Here is a 15,915-nt window from a genome sequence, read left to right as displayed (position 1 = left end):
ATTTATTTATCCAGTAATTATTGTAAGTAGCATTTATTTCGTTGGACAAAATTTTAGTCCGTAGAAAGTGAAAGTTGCATCCATTTTGATTTGTTTCAATAAAAAAGGGGTCACTTTTTAGACTTTTTAGACTTCTTGGAGCCTGTGTTGCCACCTGTGGAGGTGGGGACGGGTCCTCTGTGTTGTGTCTTCCCATGAGGGCGGGCCCTCGCGGCTGCACTCCACGCCCCTGCTCTCTCTTTACTACTTTAACAGCCGCCGCCGCTCCGGGCTGCGCACGTGGAGGCAGTGGGTCGTTGGAGTTCCGCGCGCTCGGCTCTTGGGGACTTTTTTTTTTTTCTCTTAATTCCCCTCCCTATCGAACTTCTCGCGCTGCTATGTCGCGAGCCCGATGTCAGCTGCAGCGGCGCCGGTCCTGTCATTCATCTGAGCCGTCGCGCGCCGAGAAGCACAGTTAGAGCCAGCGCGGAGAGCTGCGGAGAATGAGCCCCGCTTAGAGCCCGGCTCTTGTTGTCTGCCCCCCCCCACCCCCTCCCTCCCTCTTCATTCTCCCCCCGGCCCGCGCTCTCCAAGATCACCCATTGTACACAAGTATGGTAGATAAAGGCCCCCTGTTGACTTCTGCCATCATTTTTTATCTGTCCATTGGGGCAGCAATTTTTCAGGTCCTGGAGGAGCCCAATTGGAAGCGGGCTGCTAAGCAGTACACTGCACAGAAGGATAAAATACTTGAGGACTACCCCTGTCTGACGCAAGATGATTTGGACAAAATATTAGAGGTATGGACACGCTCTCTCAATTCAACGCTTTCCTTTTCTTGAATTTCTCAAACGCGAAGCGCTTCTGAGACGTTTGTGTCCCGAGTTGAGGAGGTGACACATGAAGGCGCATTAATGAGCCTCAGCTGGTGTGGTGGCTTTCTCCAGACACTAACAAAGCTTCTGCCAGGTAGGGGGGGTCAACACAACCTCCCTTATCTCCTGCCTCTGCAGCCTGAAGGCCCGAGCCTTTCTTTACTCTCATTTACCTTCACGGCCGCAAGCTTCTGGAATACTCATTAAAACCTTCCCATTTGTTAAGTATTCCCTCGGTTTTCTTGCTGTTGTAATAATCTTTATCACACATTGTCTCTGGTGTGGTCCCTGGTGTTCAGTTTTAATGAGTATAATTGTTTTATTACCCAGCTCACTTAGTTTTCTCTGGTAAACTGTGCAGATAATCTGTCCGGGGCAGTGATAGTGAGCCTGGAGGTGGAGGGCCTGTCTCGAACCTCATCTGCAGTACATGGTGTTCTATTGCCGGCCTTCTTGTCAAAATTGCAATTGCTCTACCAGTTATAAAGCCGGTGCCATTGACCCCAGTGACTTTACTGTGAGTGCCATAAGAACACACTAAGTCAGCACTAGCTATTTCAGGTGTTTGTCCACAAGTGGGGAGGCTTTATGACCTTGGTTTTTTTTTTTTTTGACTGCCTGAGTGCAACATGCAGCTATGATTAAGACTTGACCGGCAGTGAAACACAAACAGTTGTTAACTTTGAAGAGAACAGGTTATGAGGTATTACAAAAAACAGATGGTAAGGTTTTTCTGTTTGGTTATACTTTTTTTGCACTTGCAAGTCCTACAGACACATGTCTGAACCTGTTTCCCTTCTTGGGCCCACATTAGTATTGGGGAGATTTACTACGCCCCCCACCCCCCACCCCAGCATTCCCCCTTTCTGCTTCACTCTGCTCTTGCTGAGACTGAAAATGATATGGCCCTGAACCTCCCCCCACTCATGGCACTTCTGGAAGAGCCAAATTCCTGCATCAGCCAACCCTGGTTCAGGAATATTGTGGTCTAGAGATTGTGAAGCAATGGCTGCATTGAAATCTGAAAAGTAAACCAGAAATAATCCCCGCTCCTCAACTCTTTAAGCAACAAAGACTTAATACCACTTGTGCAGCTTTAAAGCATGGTAAAACAGAAAAAAGGTGTTTAATCATGTTTGACATCCTTACCCTAACTATATTTGCAGACAATTGTGCCGTGCCACTATTGTCATTCATCACAGATGTACAGTCTACCAGTATTTTTCCTCTGTTGCTGATTGCCAAGACACCTTCTGCAATGGTTTTGGAGTCAGTACATTGAAGCAGAGGAACTTGCACTGTATCACCCTAGAATTGCCTTTACCAGAGTGTCAGGGAGCGGGGATTCTATTAGTTTTCCATTGTGGAAACTATGCTCAGCTTGTTAACAATTAAAATATATAAGCAAGCTTAACAGGGAAAGGTGACACACTTGTAAAAGTCAGTCGTCTTTTTTTATTAACAAGGAGTTTACTATTAACTTTAGCTCCCTTGAAGTGGTCTGAGTTTATAGATCTGATTTTATGGCCCATCAATGTTGGCTCTTGAGAAGCAGTTATAAAGTGGCTATAAAAGCCTGGCGGGGAAGCTGGGTGCTCGAGGTGGGGCATTCTTGTTTAAATTGCGTTGAAGATATGTCGATACAGCTGTATGTAGATTTTTAGAGGATGCAGCTTGTGTCTGTTTATGTAGCTTACAATGACTGGTTTGAATGGAATGGAGAGAAAAATGGGAACACCTGTCAATATAATGTAGTGTCGGTTGGGCTAGGGCAATGCAAGGGATCATGCAGCTGACTCGACACCACATAAGCACATAGGAGGATTCATTTCAGAACTGTTGGAGTTTTTAGCTAAGTGTACCTGATTAACTGTCCACTGGGCTTAGTGTTACTAAAAGTCATTTAATTCTTGTGTGAAAAATAAAATAACAACTCAAAACACAACAGCCATGTGTCCTGGAAAATTCATGAGTCATACTGTAACCAGTTACAAACTTCCTTTGGTCTGTGTTTTCTCTGCACTTGCTGCAGTTTGACTTACTGAGATACTAACTTCTGAAGAGGAGCAGGTTATTTGATTTAATAATCTGATCCTCTTTACACTTGCATGAAATTTGCTTCAGCTAGTTCAGCAGTCCATGAATGAAAGGATCACGCTTGTGTGGCCAACTAAGAAGTTTGCAAACATTGTCATCATGTTACTGTCACATGTTTAAAGTGAAACATGGCCCCTGGTAAGAACGAAAATCAAAATGGATGAAGTAGCACACTGTCTGGGGATAGCTAACTTTGTCATGTGCCTTGGTTACTGTGTAGGGGCTTTTCCTTTGACAGAGCAGAGTCTTTCTTCCTCTTCTGAGGAAAAATTAACTAATTGAAGATAGCAGTTGATTTGAATGTCATGAGTTTGGGTAATTCACTGGCCAGAAATTCTTACTCTATGGCCTTGTATGCCTAATTTGACGACTGGACAACGTTATAGGATAGTGTGAGACTGTCAGCATCCCTATCATGGCCAGTCGGCACTGATTTAGAATGCTGATCTAGTTCTGACCCTCTAGTAATGACCCTGCAACAGTCCTAAATAAGTTGTGAGTTGGATCAAATGCAATTAAACTCAGTAAAGAAATATATTGTAATTCAACATTTTTCTTTTTTCAGTATATAAAACTCTACAGTATAATCAAATCAGATTTATTTGTATAGCGCCAAATCATAACAAAGTTACATCAAGGCACTTTACAATATAAAGCAACATGACAATGAGCTTAATGAGATCCATGTGCAATGTTAATATTTCACAATTTCTTTATCATCTGCAAACTTTAAGGCAGCATGCCTGGTAATGTTGGTAATATATTCCGTCAACCAGATGGAAGATAAGTTCTTCACAACTTCAGTTTGCGCCCTTATGGCTCCACCAAATTCCAGAAAAAGCTGTAGCTTTGGAAAAAGGTATGCAGTATCTCATACATTCTTTTTTTTCACCTCTTTTACCCCCAGGCCCTTTTCCTAAAGGCCTTGTTTACAGCCCATTCACCTCTCAATCAGGAATCAATACAATGACATGGAGGAGCTTGAGTGACTTCATTGTTTGCATTTCAGTCAATCCTGCCCACAAGCAGCTAGCAGCTGTTGCTCATGAGCTGGAAGGGGAAAAATACCAAGGAACCCAAGCGGCTTGTTGGATCACCAGCTGCTCTGATAACAGTTGGAGTTTGTCATTGTGGGTTACTGTTGTTAGTTTATCTGAGTGTGGCAGGGGCAGACTGCTAAGCCTGCAGTTTGGTAATTGTGTTAATTTTACCAAGGTAAAGGAATTCTTTGCCTGAGGGTACCACAGACTGATTTGTTACTGGCATTTGGGCCACTTAAAATTGGATTTTAAAACACTTGCGTTTTTGCCACCATTTTGAACACCATTTGAATGATACGAGAGCAAAGGGGAAGGAATGTTGCGGTTGTGATAAGTCATGATTTAATTACGTAAAATTTGAAAAAAAGATATCTCTTCTTGGGGGGTTTCTTGCACTACACAAGGATGTTTCATTACAGCAGGGGTCAGGGGTATAACTTGGGGCAATGTCACCCCCAAAACATCAGAAATCCAAATACAAGATTATTTATTTTTCATTCATTATCTATCAATTAATCTGCAGGCCTTTTTTTAAATAAGTGGAAATTTGAAGGCAGTTATGAAAAATTGCAGGTCAAATGACACCTTGAGATTTACAGCAGAGCATCAGTTTGAATTATCTTATATAAAATCAGGAGCCATAATAACAACAAAACCACAACACCAACAAAATTTTAATCTTCATAATTTTTCACAGCTCTTTCCTCTGAAAATAAAATGCAAAAAAAATCACAATATCCGCCACAATTCAAATATGATTTTATTTGCGTATCATGCAACCCTACTGGCCAGAATGAAGTTGATCATGTGGCTGTGGTGTTTTTTTTTTTTTTTTGTTTGTTTTTTTTTAATCTTTTTTTTATTAAGCATATTTTCTGCCTTTTTGTTCCATTTTTTTTTTTCATGCCCTAGCTACGCCATTCAGCACAATGTCATTTTGTAACTGCAGCATAACCGGATTTGTGTATTTTATGTGGGTTTTTTCACCTTTCAATAATTTTATTCTTATTTTTTTTATTTATTTTTTTTCCATAACTAAGTTAGACATAAATGAAAGGAAAAAATGGTTTCAGCAAAGCATCCAATAAAGATGGTTCCTCATTCTCCTTGGTCATGGTAGTTTTCTCCAGTTCTGTGTTAGATGCTAATGGTTCCTCCTGAAATGGGTCTTCATTAAACCCATATATTTAATGACTTTTCAGCAGAGGTGTGTCCCTGGCCGCAGCTGTGGTTTTTAGATCCAGTTGTCAGACTTGTGTGGAAGCCAGTGTAACAACATCTTAGTGAGCTGCCTTGGGACACAAAATGCCTTTCCTTTCTCCCCCAGGCCTCATCTTTTTCTTGTTCTTTTTTTTATTTTATTTTATTTATTTATTTTTTTTTTCCACCCCTGTTCTCTGGGTCATTTGCACCCTGAAGATGACCAGCCACTGACCCTTTCAATATTTGAAGACACTGTGCATTTCCATTCAGTTGTCTCAACACATGTGTAAAGATTTGCATGAGCATGTGAACATGTTAACCTCTCTCATCAACTTTGTTTTAAAGATCATATTCCTTGACCTCCTGACATACATTGAGAGAATGACATTCACTGCCATGATTTCACTTGCCCTCTGCTCTCATTATGAGACATGAAAACTGCTGATTCACAGTTTTCATGTCTCAAACTTCAGCACTTTTTATCTGGCAGACAGAATGAACGTGTGTAAGTCTCCGTCATTTGGCTGGAGAGAGTTGCAGAACACACACAGAACGCTGACAGAACACACAAACACTTTCACTTTTTCGGTTTTGTTCACAGCAACAAACCTCAAGCTGTCCAACAGCGATAACTTGGATGCATGGGGGTTTCCGGTGGTTATTTTAGAGGTTTGTGTTTCCAATGAAGTGTGATATTTGAATTTTTAGATAAATGATACCATTTTATAAAACTTGCGGCTGTTTTTGTAACACTTAACCATGCATAAATACAGTACATGTGGTGCCTTGTACCAACATGTGTTCTGTTATTTACAGAATTACAAAATTCTTATTCTTTTATTTGTACATCTGTTTATTATACATCTGTGTTTACACTATTTGTGCACAAAAATAAAAGGACCTGCCAATGTAAGTATGTAAGTAATGTGAGTGTGTAAGCTTGAGTGAAGTTGTTTTTTTTTTTTTTGTTTGTTTTTTTTTTTCTTTTAATTTCTAGTCATAGATCAAGCACAAACTTGGTCGTCATGACTATCACCCTAAATCCCAACGGAAGAACTGTGTTCTTTCAGCAAATAAAAGAATGGCCTCATCTTGTGCTGATAATTACACTTCAGAACTGTCACAGGCATGTTATTAAAGAACCAGCCATCTTCTAGTACTTTAGGGCTTATGTGAATTTTGCCAACCCTTGCAAAGAAGAACTCAGTGCAGAGAGGGGAATGTGCATTGTCCAAGAACACATGGCCAAGTGTTTAGTGGCAAAGAGGGGTCAGTTCAGTTTGTGCTGTGGCTCTTCAAGCACACAGTTGGTCGCAAATAGTTTTTTCTGTTCTGTCTTTTCTGGATTTCAACTCAAAATGTTGCAAGAGTGAGTTAACCTATGTTATTCTGAAGGTGGTTGGAGAGAAGTATTCTAATGGTAAAGGACAACAATATACTCTTTTTTTGTATTAACATTCAGTGCAGCTTTGGAAAGCCGCACTGAAAGCTTTTTAGCTTGAAAAAGAAAAGCAAAGAAGAGCAGCCGCTGGAGGCGCACCTGGTGGGCTTATCATATTATTATGAAAGGATTGTTTAAGTATGCAGCACTTGCCTTCCTGTTTCTCTACTAAAGTAAGCAGTGGTTAGAACTACTAAGCCCTTGGGTTAAAGGCAATTCTCCCGGGTGCCTGGGTGTCGTTTCAGCTCATCAGTACTACTTGAGATACGATCAACGTATCGCAGGAAGGATGTGGTGGACGAAATGGAGCTTGCACATAACAAACTTCCTGTCTTCGTTTAACATAGTCACATGGGACTCTTATGATGGTCTTGGGTTTATCAGTCTTAAGTTGCTCTTTATTAATTTTTCTCTTTAGATTTAGTTCCACCTTTGTTTCAGCTGTGTTGTTTATTTTTTATAATTTTTTTTTTTCTTTATCCTCAGGTGGTATCTGATGCTGCAGGCCAAGGGGTTACCATAACTGGCAGTAAGACCTTCAACAACTGGAACTGGCCAAATGCTGTTATCTTTGCCGCAACAGTTATCACTACCATTGGTAAGTGCTTTTGGAGTTCTGTTGTTTCTCTCTTATTTCATACCTTTCTCTTGAAAGTTCAAGGAAACATCCACTGTGCTGACAGACAGGCTGACCCCTGTCTTTCTCTGTTTCTTTGTTCCTTTCTACAGTTAAATCTGTTTTGCTCTTTACTTTGTTAAAATCAACACAGATGATTTGGATTAAGATTATCCGTATTATTGTTGTGGTTGGGTAATTTCCTGTCATTAACCTCAAAGATACAGAGTTGAAACAACCTAAATGTTTTTCATTTTTATTTATTTTCAAAGGCTATGGAAACATTGCCCCCAAAACATCAGCAGGCCGTGTATTTTGCATCTTCTATGGGCTGTTTGGTGTCCCTTTGTGTCTTACCTGGATCAGTGAGCTTGGAAAGTTCTTTGCGGGCAGAGCCAAACACCTGGGACAGTATCTGACCAAGAAAGGATTTTCTCTGGTAAATTTAAATGCTGTTTTTTTTTTTGTTTGTTTGTTTGTTTTTTTTGGGTCTTCCAACATTATAATCTCTCTATGGCATTGCAAATTCTCTTTCTTTTGCAGAGAAAGGCTCAGTTTACCTGTACAGCCATCTTTCTCCTCTGGGGTGTGCTGGTCCATTTAGTACTCCCACCTTTTGTATTTATGTCCCAGGAGGGCTGGACCTATGTCGAAGGCTTGTACTTCTCATTTGTTACCTTGACAACTATTGGCTTTGGGGACTTGGTAGCAGGTAAGGTGAAAATAAATAGAATACAGAAAGCCTTTAGTTGATTGCATAAGTCAACTTTTGAAAAGCTTTGGAATCTATTGCTTAAAAATATTTAAGGTGAACATAGAATAAATTATGGCATATCTTTTGTTCCAATGAAAGACCCTTTTGGATGAATGGCATTTTATTTGTCCTGCAGGTGTGGAACCAAATAAGGAATACCCAACTCTGTACCGTTACTTTGTGGAGGTATGGATTTATCTTGGCTTGGCCTGGCTTTCTTTGTTCTTCAACTGGAAGGTTCGAATGGTGATTGAAGCTCACAAGGCCTTGAAGAAACGGCGCAAGCTGCGCAAGCTATCTCTGGAGGAGCTCCGGCACCACAAAGAGTCTCACAAGGCTGCCCTTCGTCTGCCACCCACTCCTAATGACGTCAACATCTTCAGTTTCATGTCCAAGAAGCAGGAGGGCTATAATGATTTGATAAAGCAGATTGGCACCAAAAAACATGACAGGACCTCTGGTAGTGCTAGAGACACCAATAAATGCAAAGACATGGCTCGTTCCAAGAGTTGCAATGATGCCCCCATGTTTAATTCTCACACCATCCTCAGTTTGGACCGCTCGCCACGCCAGAAAAGACGCTACAGTTTTAGTGACCGTGTCACTGTTGCTTTTTCAAAGTCCAAGAACTACCTCTTGGGCTCAGACAATGGCTTGCTGCTAACAGACGATCATGTAGATGGTGACCTAGACCAGGAGCAAATGTATGAAAACCAACTTGATAAGGATGTGGACATTGAGAGTCGAGGAGTGGGAGACTGTGGACCAGGTGGTCGGAGGACATGGGACTCTAAAGAGTATCCTTCCTTAACATTCCAAAATGCAAACATTACCTTTATTGAAGAAGAAAATTTCCTCAGCAGCAACCTGGAGGAGGACGGCAATGATGATGATTCTAAAGCAAAACTATCTATTACCACATGTGATGAAAACATTGAGACAAACTCCAAGGAAGACCAGAGCTCTGAGTCTGATGGTTCTGTGTTCACTAGTGACGGTTCAGAACACAGCCACTCATATGAGAAACTTGTTGAGGAATATGCAAAAGAAGAAAACACTGATTGATGAGATACTACACTCTTTACCTGTTTAAAGACAACACTTCTTCCTAGTCACCTGGTGTTGACTTGGTAGGCATTGAAGTATATGCATTCTAATGTGAACCATTTGAGAGGATATCGGATGTCCCGTTGCACTTTCGTCTGATTAGACTGCAAAGCAAAGATCAAATGTAAGATTGCCATTTTTTTTAAATGCACATTACGTTGACAAATTTTTAAAGTTGAGCTTCCTGTAAACTCTTGAACAATGTCCAGCATCCTAATTAATATGTTCCACAGAGCAGGACATACAAGTACATATGCTCTACTTCTGTCTCTCACATGGGTTATAAAGCTGTTCTAATGTTCAAACCAAGAGCTATTTTTTTCCATGGTCGATAAGAAATAAGTGGAAATGTTATGCTTTTTGTTCCTTTCCCGTAGTATCTTCTATTCATATTCACCATATTGGTGCTTTTAACGGTATTTATTAAAATGAAGGACATAATAGCTTTTTACTGAAAGAAACTACAAGCTTTTATATGTCTCTCATTGCACATTTCCAACAAATGACAATTGAAAGTCCACTCCATTGCAGATTGTCTTTTCAAAACCTGAGCCAAACATTTGGGGTTACGGGCCAATTCTAACCCCTTTTTTCTTTTCTTTTTTTTTTTTTTTTTCCCCCCCTTGCTTTTATATTCTTCATTTCAAGCTCCCTCATAACTTGTGTCTAAGATAGCCCCTTATTTTGACTGGATGCAACGGAGCTGTGACTGCAAAACAAGGTCATCAGTGACATGCATGCATAGGCACCATCTAGGTCCTGAAACCAACTGAGAGTAAAGTTAGAAAGTCAAATCTTCCATCTTTGGCCAGAGATGGATTAATGGCAAAATCTGAATATTCTGGCAGAGAGAGAGAGTTTAAACAGATTTTGACTGATGTATTAAAAAAAAAAAAACACCTCTGCCATGATCTGTGACACAGGCACCTCTGTGAGTGCTGTCCAACTGGTTTTGTCCACACATATTTTTGCTGATGGCAGCACGTCAAAAAATTCCACTTCTGGGCCTTCTACCATGGCAGCACATAATGGGTCAGAAACTTTCTCAGCAGCAATAGTCCCACTTTGCTTCTTTAGCACCCTTTCATTTTATTGTATTTGCCATGTAAATATGGCTGAGGGCCCAACAGTAGCCACAAACACTGCTCTGCTCAGGACATGGCCTTGCTGCTTGTGTTTGCCTTTGGGGCCTCATACTGGCATGGATGACTGAAGTACCACTTCTGACAGGCAGCCAAGGTTAACCTATAACAGATTGAAGTTCGTCTGTCGATTTCCCATCATATTGCAGTGTTTTTATATTTGTTTTGTTTATTTTGTTTTCAAAACTAATACAGCTGGACTCTTGAGGGGCCACTATGTAATGTCCATTGCTTTTCAGTCTTGCAACAACCCTTAACCATCCTGCTAGCCCTCTGACATTTGCGCATGTTAATTTGCACACAAACTTTAAACAGTGTTATTTTGAATGGCAGCGTCACACAGGGATACTTAAAATTTCAAACCAGCAATTCATGTCAGATTTGTTTATACGCTTAAGATATTCCAATATTTGTAGTCCTTTCTTCTTTTTTTTTTTTCTTTTTTTTTTTTTTTGAGTCAATGAGCTCCTAATTCTACCTGATATTTGTCATGTGAAACTGTCTTAACTTCACCGCAGTACAATGTGATATCAATTGTGTATATATACGTTGGAGAGACTGAAAAGGTGTAATCTTACACACTGGGTGTTTCTTCTTTTGTATTTCAACATTTCTCTGTCACTGATGGGTGCTTTGTTCCATTATGTCTCACTTTCACTAATTTCCTTGGGTTGTGTCAGTTTTGCATTGTTTGCAGGCATGGTACTTGTTAGAATGGAATTTTAAACCTGTCTCCTGATCATTAATTAACATGTTAAGCTGGTTTAACCCAATGTCCCCATTTTTCTTATTGTTGCTCCACTGTTTAAAAAAAAAAACAAAAAAAAAACAAAAACCTAAACTCCAATAGTCTTCCTTTTGCTCTTCTGCAGTTGTCTTCTTTTTTATGATTAAATTATTCCTGTCAAAGTTTGTATATGAATTTCATCTAAAATAAACACTCAATAAAACTTGGGTTTTATGGTCATTATGTAATCGAACAGATGCATATAGTTGAGTTTGTCGTGTCATAGTGAGTGCAATACATCTGTGGCTCTGGAGGAACTTGAGTTTGAAAATGAAACCCTCCTCTCCTTAGTGCTCATATCTTACCAATGCTTAGAAGCCAGTCCAAATTAAATCAAATGTATTTATGAAGTGCAAAAAATCACAAAGTTACATCAAAGCACTTTACCCTGTGAGGTTTGTCCACCATGTTAATCCACAAAAATATTTGTCAAAAAACTGGTTTGTGATGGACACCCAAACAATTATGCTTCCCAGAATATTAATAAGACTGACTTTTCAAGTAGTGTCTTTTATTATTATTTTTTTTATTATATATATTTACCTTGGGGCACCACCCAAAAGAGGGAAACAGCTAAATCACCAATTTGGTCTAATAACATACTATTAATTTGGATCTCTGACTATAATCAATACATAATCGACTTAGGAACTACAGACGAATTACCATTACCAGACAGGAAGATTCAGAGTTCTGCAGAGAGGAAGTTGGCAATATCCCTTCCTGTGCAACATCAAATAAACCAGCAGTTGTGTTATACTATTCTAATATGGGCTATATACATTGGTGTGTGTGTGTGACAGTGACCAAATGGCAGACAATGAAACTACAAACAGGATGGCTGCTGGGGCCACATCTTTCATGTCGTCCCTTGTTATGGCCAGCTGAAATAGCTGAAAGGTGCCAAGTTAAAAAGGGGGGAGGGTTAGCTGCGTGCAGGGTGAGCGATGTGCTGAAGCATGTGTGAACATACAACAATCAACATTAACTTCTGCTGTGGCTGACTAACAACTTAAACACATGCAAGAAAGCCCAACAGAGAAAGCAATCTTCACGCAATCTACATTTGTGTATACAAAGGTTAACATTCCTGTTCTTCGCTGTGCTTGTTTTATACTAGGTTGGCACAGTGAACATTACCCAGTTCTTGGACAAGCAACTGTCTTTCCTTGTGCAAGTCCAAGTCCAGAGTCCAGATTCCTGAGCTGCAAGTCTGAGTGCTTGGAGTCCTCCTTAGTTCCTTAAATTGGTTGTGTTGCTGGCGTTACAGTTAAGTTAGCAGGTGCTGCTAACTTGATGCTCGTTGCTTGCAAGAAAAAGCAGGGAGATGTTGCATCAAGTCTGCTGCTGTTCACCTTGTCCACTCTTAAAAATCTTGGGCAGGACCTTGCATCGCTACCATAAGAAGAGTGAAGAGTTGCAAAGGAGGTCAGGCCCAACCTCTGAGTCGGGAAAGCTAATCCAAGGGAGGCCTCAGAGGATCCAAGCCCAGAGAGGAATATGGAACATTTATTTTTGGAGCTGTATTTCCTGTGGCTACAACTTAAGTTTTCATTCAGTGTCAACAATTTCATGTGTGAAATTTGCATTGTGAATTAAATTGTTGTCATTGTGCCACCTGGCATAACTCATTATGCACACACTCTTCAAGGTCATGCTGGCCAACAAGTGAACCACACTGCACAAATAGGAGAAAGCTGACATGCAAATTGAGCCACAGTAAAAACAGTGAAGGATGAGGTATGTCGTGTACGCGAGCAGGGCAGATTCCTGCACCTTAACTAAGCTTGAAATTTCACTCAGCAGTTTATGCAAGATTGTCAGTTTGACTGGAATGTGGGTGAATTTTAATAAGTGTGGTGCCAATGGAGACAGTCTGTTGACATTTCCCAATCTACCAAAAAAGACATAAGATTAGCAACGGTTAGTTGTTGTTGGCTAAGGCTAAAGACCTGTGTGTGTTAGGTTTTTATATGTATTTAGAGGGGAAAGAGCAACACTGATAGCTTTATTACTCTCTGTAATAGCTAAGTGGTGTCACTGTTTTGAATGGCATGTGATCCTTACTTTGAAAATGCGCTGTGGAAATTTTTAACGTTGCATTTCCAGCCACGGTCTTACTGGAATTGGTGACATTATAGAACTTTGCCCGTATGAATGTTCAGAGCTGACGCCTTAACTGATACTGGTTTGTGAACTCAACTACAGAGAAGGCCCACTTTGAAAATCTGCTGAGCCTGGTGGAAACCACTGCCTCTTGTTTCTGTGGGATTCCACATGTAACAAAAATCCACCCTCCTTAAATTCATCACTCCAGTTGGAGCCATTATGCACAGATGGATTACTAGAGATGCTGAAGCCACTGTTTGTCTAAATTCTACCTTTTTTGTGTGGATGTGATGATTCATTGTTGGCAATGAAGCCCCTGAGATCCTGGTTCAACATGCACTTGCTTCGTTGAAATAACTCTAAAGTGATTAAATCTTGGCAAATTATCCAAACAAGTCCCCACTTAAAGCTTTAAAAACATTTAGATTTAGATAGAAGAATTTAGAAAACATCAAAGAGAAAAGAGACAACAGAAGAAAACTACGCATCAGTAGTTCTTAGATTTTGATTGAAGTAAAAAGTAATTCCTGATTTATTTTTGGATTTCTTTATGGGTAGACATGACATTACCTTTTCAGACAGAAACCTGCTGACAGGGCAGAGTCTCATATCTTCTCATTTTTGTGCAATCATACATTAAGATAAGGGATCAGTAGATGTTTGTCCTTCTGAGATAAAATGCTTCCGCTCAACTTGTTGATAACTACCCTTCTGCTCTAACTGCTGGGAACATCGGAGATTAATTTAATTTAATTTAAATAATCAATTGATTCCAACTTGTCAGTGACCATTTAGAAAGCTGCACAGTTCAGAGAATAGATTTTATTTGTCATAAGACAGTTCGACCTTAGGAACTGCTTTAAAGCTATTTATAGAGAGTCATTCACAATGATTGCCAAAGTTCAAAATTATATATATATATAATTGGTTGCTAAAGATAAAGAAACAATAAAAAGAAGATACAGCATATCCAGGCATTGCTATCCATATATCAATCACTTTACCAAATTCAAGTTCCTTCAGCTTTCACTTCAGTTTTATGGTATGCAGTTATGTTAACTGCCCATTATTTAATGTTTTAGAATGGCTTAAAAATGTGTGCATGTAAAAGGACAGAAAGACCCCGCATCTCATCTGAAAAGCAGATTGGAAAATGACCCCTTGGTGTGATGAGCTGCAGAAATTTTTACACAGATATGTTGAATGACATAACACAACAAGCCACGGTGGGTGCTATCTTGTCATTTAAAGTGAGAACAGTCACAAACATCATTCAGCTCTTCAGTTCATATCAAATATAATTTCTCAAACTTGAACATCTTAAAACTTTTCCTTTAGGTTTGACAAAAATCGCAATGTTGCACTCCCAATGACCTGTGTGGGTCTCGGTCTGCATGGGCGTGCTTGGACGCTGTTCATCAGGGGAGTCAGATTATGCAAGGAGTCCTGAAAGTGAGTAGCATGCCGCCCTTCTTCTTTCACACTGCACTACTTTCTTCAAAGTTTGGGTTTCTCAGACGTAGAGTGTACTTGTGAAGAGATTACAGCGGGGCAGTGTTCAAATTGGTTGGTAAATACACTTAGAACATAAAGCAACAGAGTCACTTTAATGTTGGTCATCTTCATTTCTCACTTTCCATTTCAAATGTTAAAAAAAAAAACCTACACAAAAAATGTATGAATGTAGTAAATATATTATAACTATGCTCCCCCACATCACTCAATTGTTTTCTTGAATAACTATCAAGAATATCAAAATCCAAAACCCTGTTACACAAAGCAATCCTCAAAGTGCCAAAGGTCTTAAAACAGTGACTTACACTCATTGTGTACAAATAAATCACTGCCATCTCTTTTGTATCAACAAACCTTCTATCCTGGGACAGAGTGATGCCAGTTCACTTCCTTGTCAGCAAAGGAAGAGGGGGAACCAGATGGAGAGTTGTTTCTTGGCTTGTAATACAGCCAATGCAACAACCACTCAATAAGCAACGGCCCAGGATGGGGAATTGTGACTGAGATGGGCCCAAGGACCTCTCTGACACCCAATTGTTTCCTGAGTTTCTGTGTCCGGCCTTCCGGACCGGAAACTTTTGGGCACCCCCTGAAAGTGCATTTGTATTTGTGTGTCAGTGTGTGCACGCACTTTACTTTAAACGTGTGTATGTGTATGTTTTTGACATAAGAGCGGGATTGGGATTGTTAGTGAAGGAGCAGGAAGTACACTGGCAAAATGCCCATTGCTTTTTAAAGAGTGGGTATGAAAGGATGGGAAAGAAAGACACTGAGCTGTGTTGAACAATGCTCCTAACAGCTGTTTAGGTTTGTTCACAGAGGAAAGAAAGTAGTAACCCTGACCTTTGACCTCAGTGGACTCCACCCATGTATTACTTAATGGGGTCAAGAGAGTTAAAGTTAACTACATTTACACTTAACTTTTGATATCATAGAACAAATGACTATAATGAATCATGTGCTGTGTGCAGGACCATAGGGAGACCGATTGGAAGATTATATATTTATAGTTGTTGCTTTAAATATCCTTAACCATCTCAGCATAAATGTATATCTCAAGCTTCTCTTTTGAGCAGCAACAACAGTTGAGTGAGTCAATCAGAATAAGGGCTCTGATCCTATCTTCTGATTGGCCAATTGTTTTCTTAATGATCAAATAAACATTTTGCAGGATTTCAGGTAAACACTCAGAGAAACCAAGTCTCATAATAGAATCTAGCTCTACTTTGTAATCAGTATGGAACATTTAA

General features: G+C 39.9%; 1 protein-coding gene across 1 annotated transcript; it reads left to right on the top strand.

Annotated features, from left to right (window-relative positions):
• Positions 1–340: 340 nt before the first annotated feature.
• On the top strand, positions 341–9,721 carry kcnk5a (potassium channel, subfamily K, member 5a). Its single transcript, XM_029493878.1, has 5 exons — positions 341–779; positions 7,122–7,233; positions 7,524–7,690; positions 7,795–7,963; positions 8,142–9,721. The coding sequence occupies exons 1-5, from the start codon at positions 594–596 to the stop codon at positions 9,068–9,070; spliced, it is 1,563 nt and encodes a 520-aa protein (XP_029349738.1). The 5' UTR covers positions 341–593; the 3' UTR covers positions 9,071–9,721.
• Positions 9,722–15,915: the final 6,194 nt, after the last annotated feature.

The sequence above is a fragment of the Echeneis naucrates genome, chromosome 22, assembly GCF_900963305.1.
Source record: "Echeneis naucrates chromosome 22, fEcheNa1.1, whole genome shotgun sequence".
Lineage (NCBI taxonomy): Eukaryota > Metazoa > Chordata > Actinopteri > Carangiformes > Echeneidae > Echeneis > Echeneis naucrates.
The sequence above is the reverse complement of the archived record's forward strand: the minus strand, read 5'-3'. Positions and strand labels throughout refer to the sequence as shown.

Bases quoted from the DNA above. Each gene is read 5' to 3' on its own strand.
- kcnk5a (XM_029493878.1), top strand. From the start codon at position 594: ATGGTAGATAAAGGCCCCCTGTTGACTTCTGCCATCATTTTTTATCTG. The intron at 780-7,121 runs GTATGGACACGC...CTTTATCCTCAG, and splicing joins ATTTGGACAAAATATTAGAG to GTGGTATCTGATGCTGCAGG. The intron at 7,691-7,794 runs GTAAATTTAAAT...TTTCTTTTGCAG, and splicing joins CCAAGAAAGGATTTTCTCTG to AGAAAGGCTCAGTTTACCTG.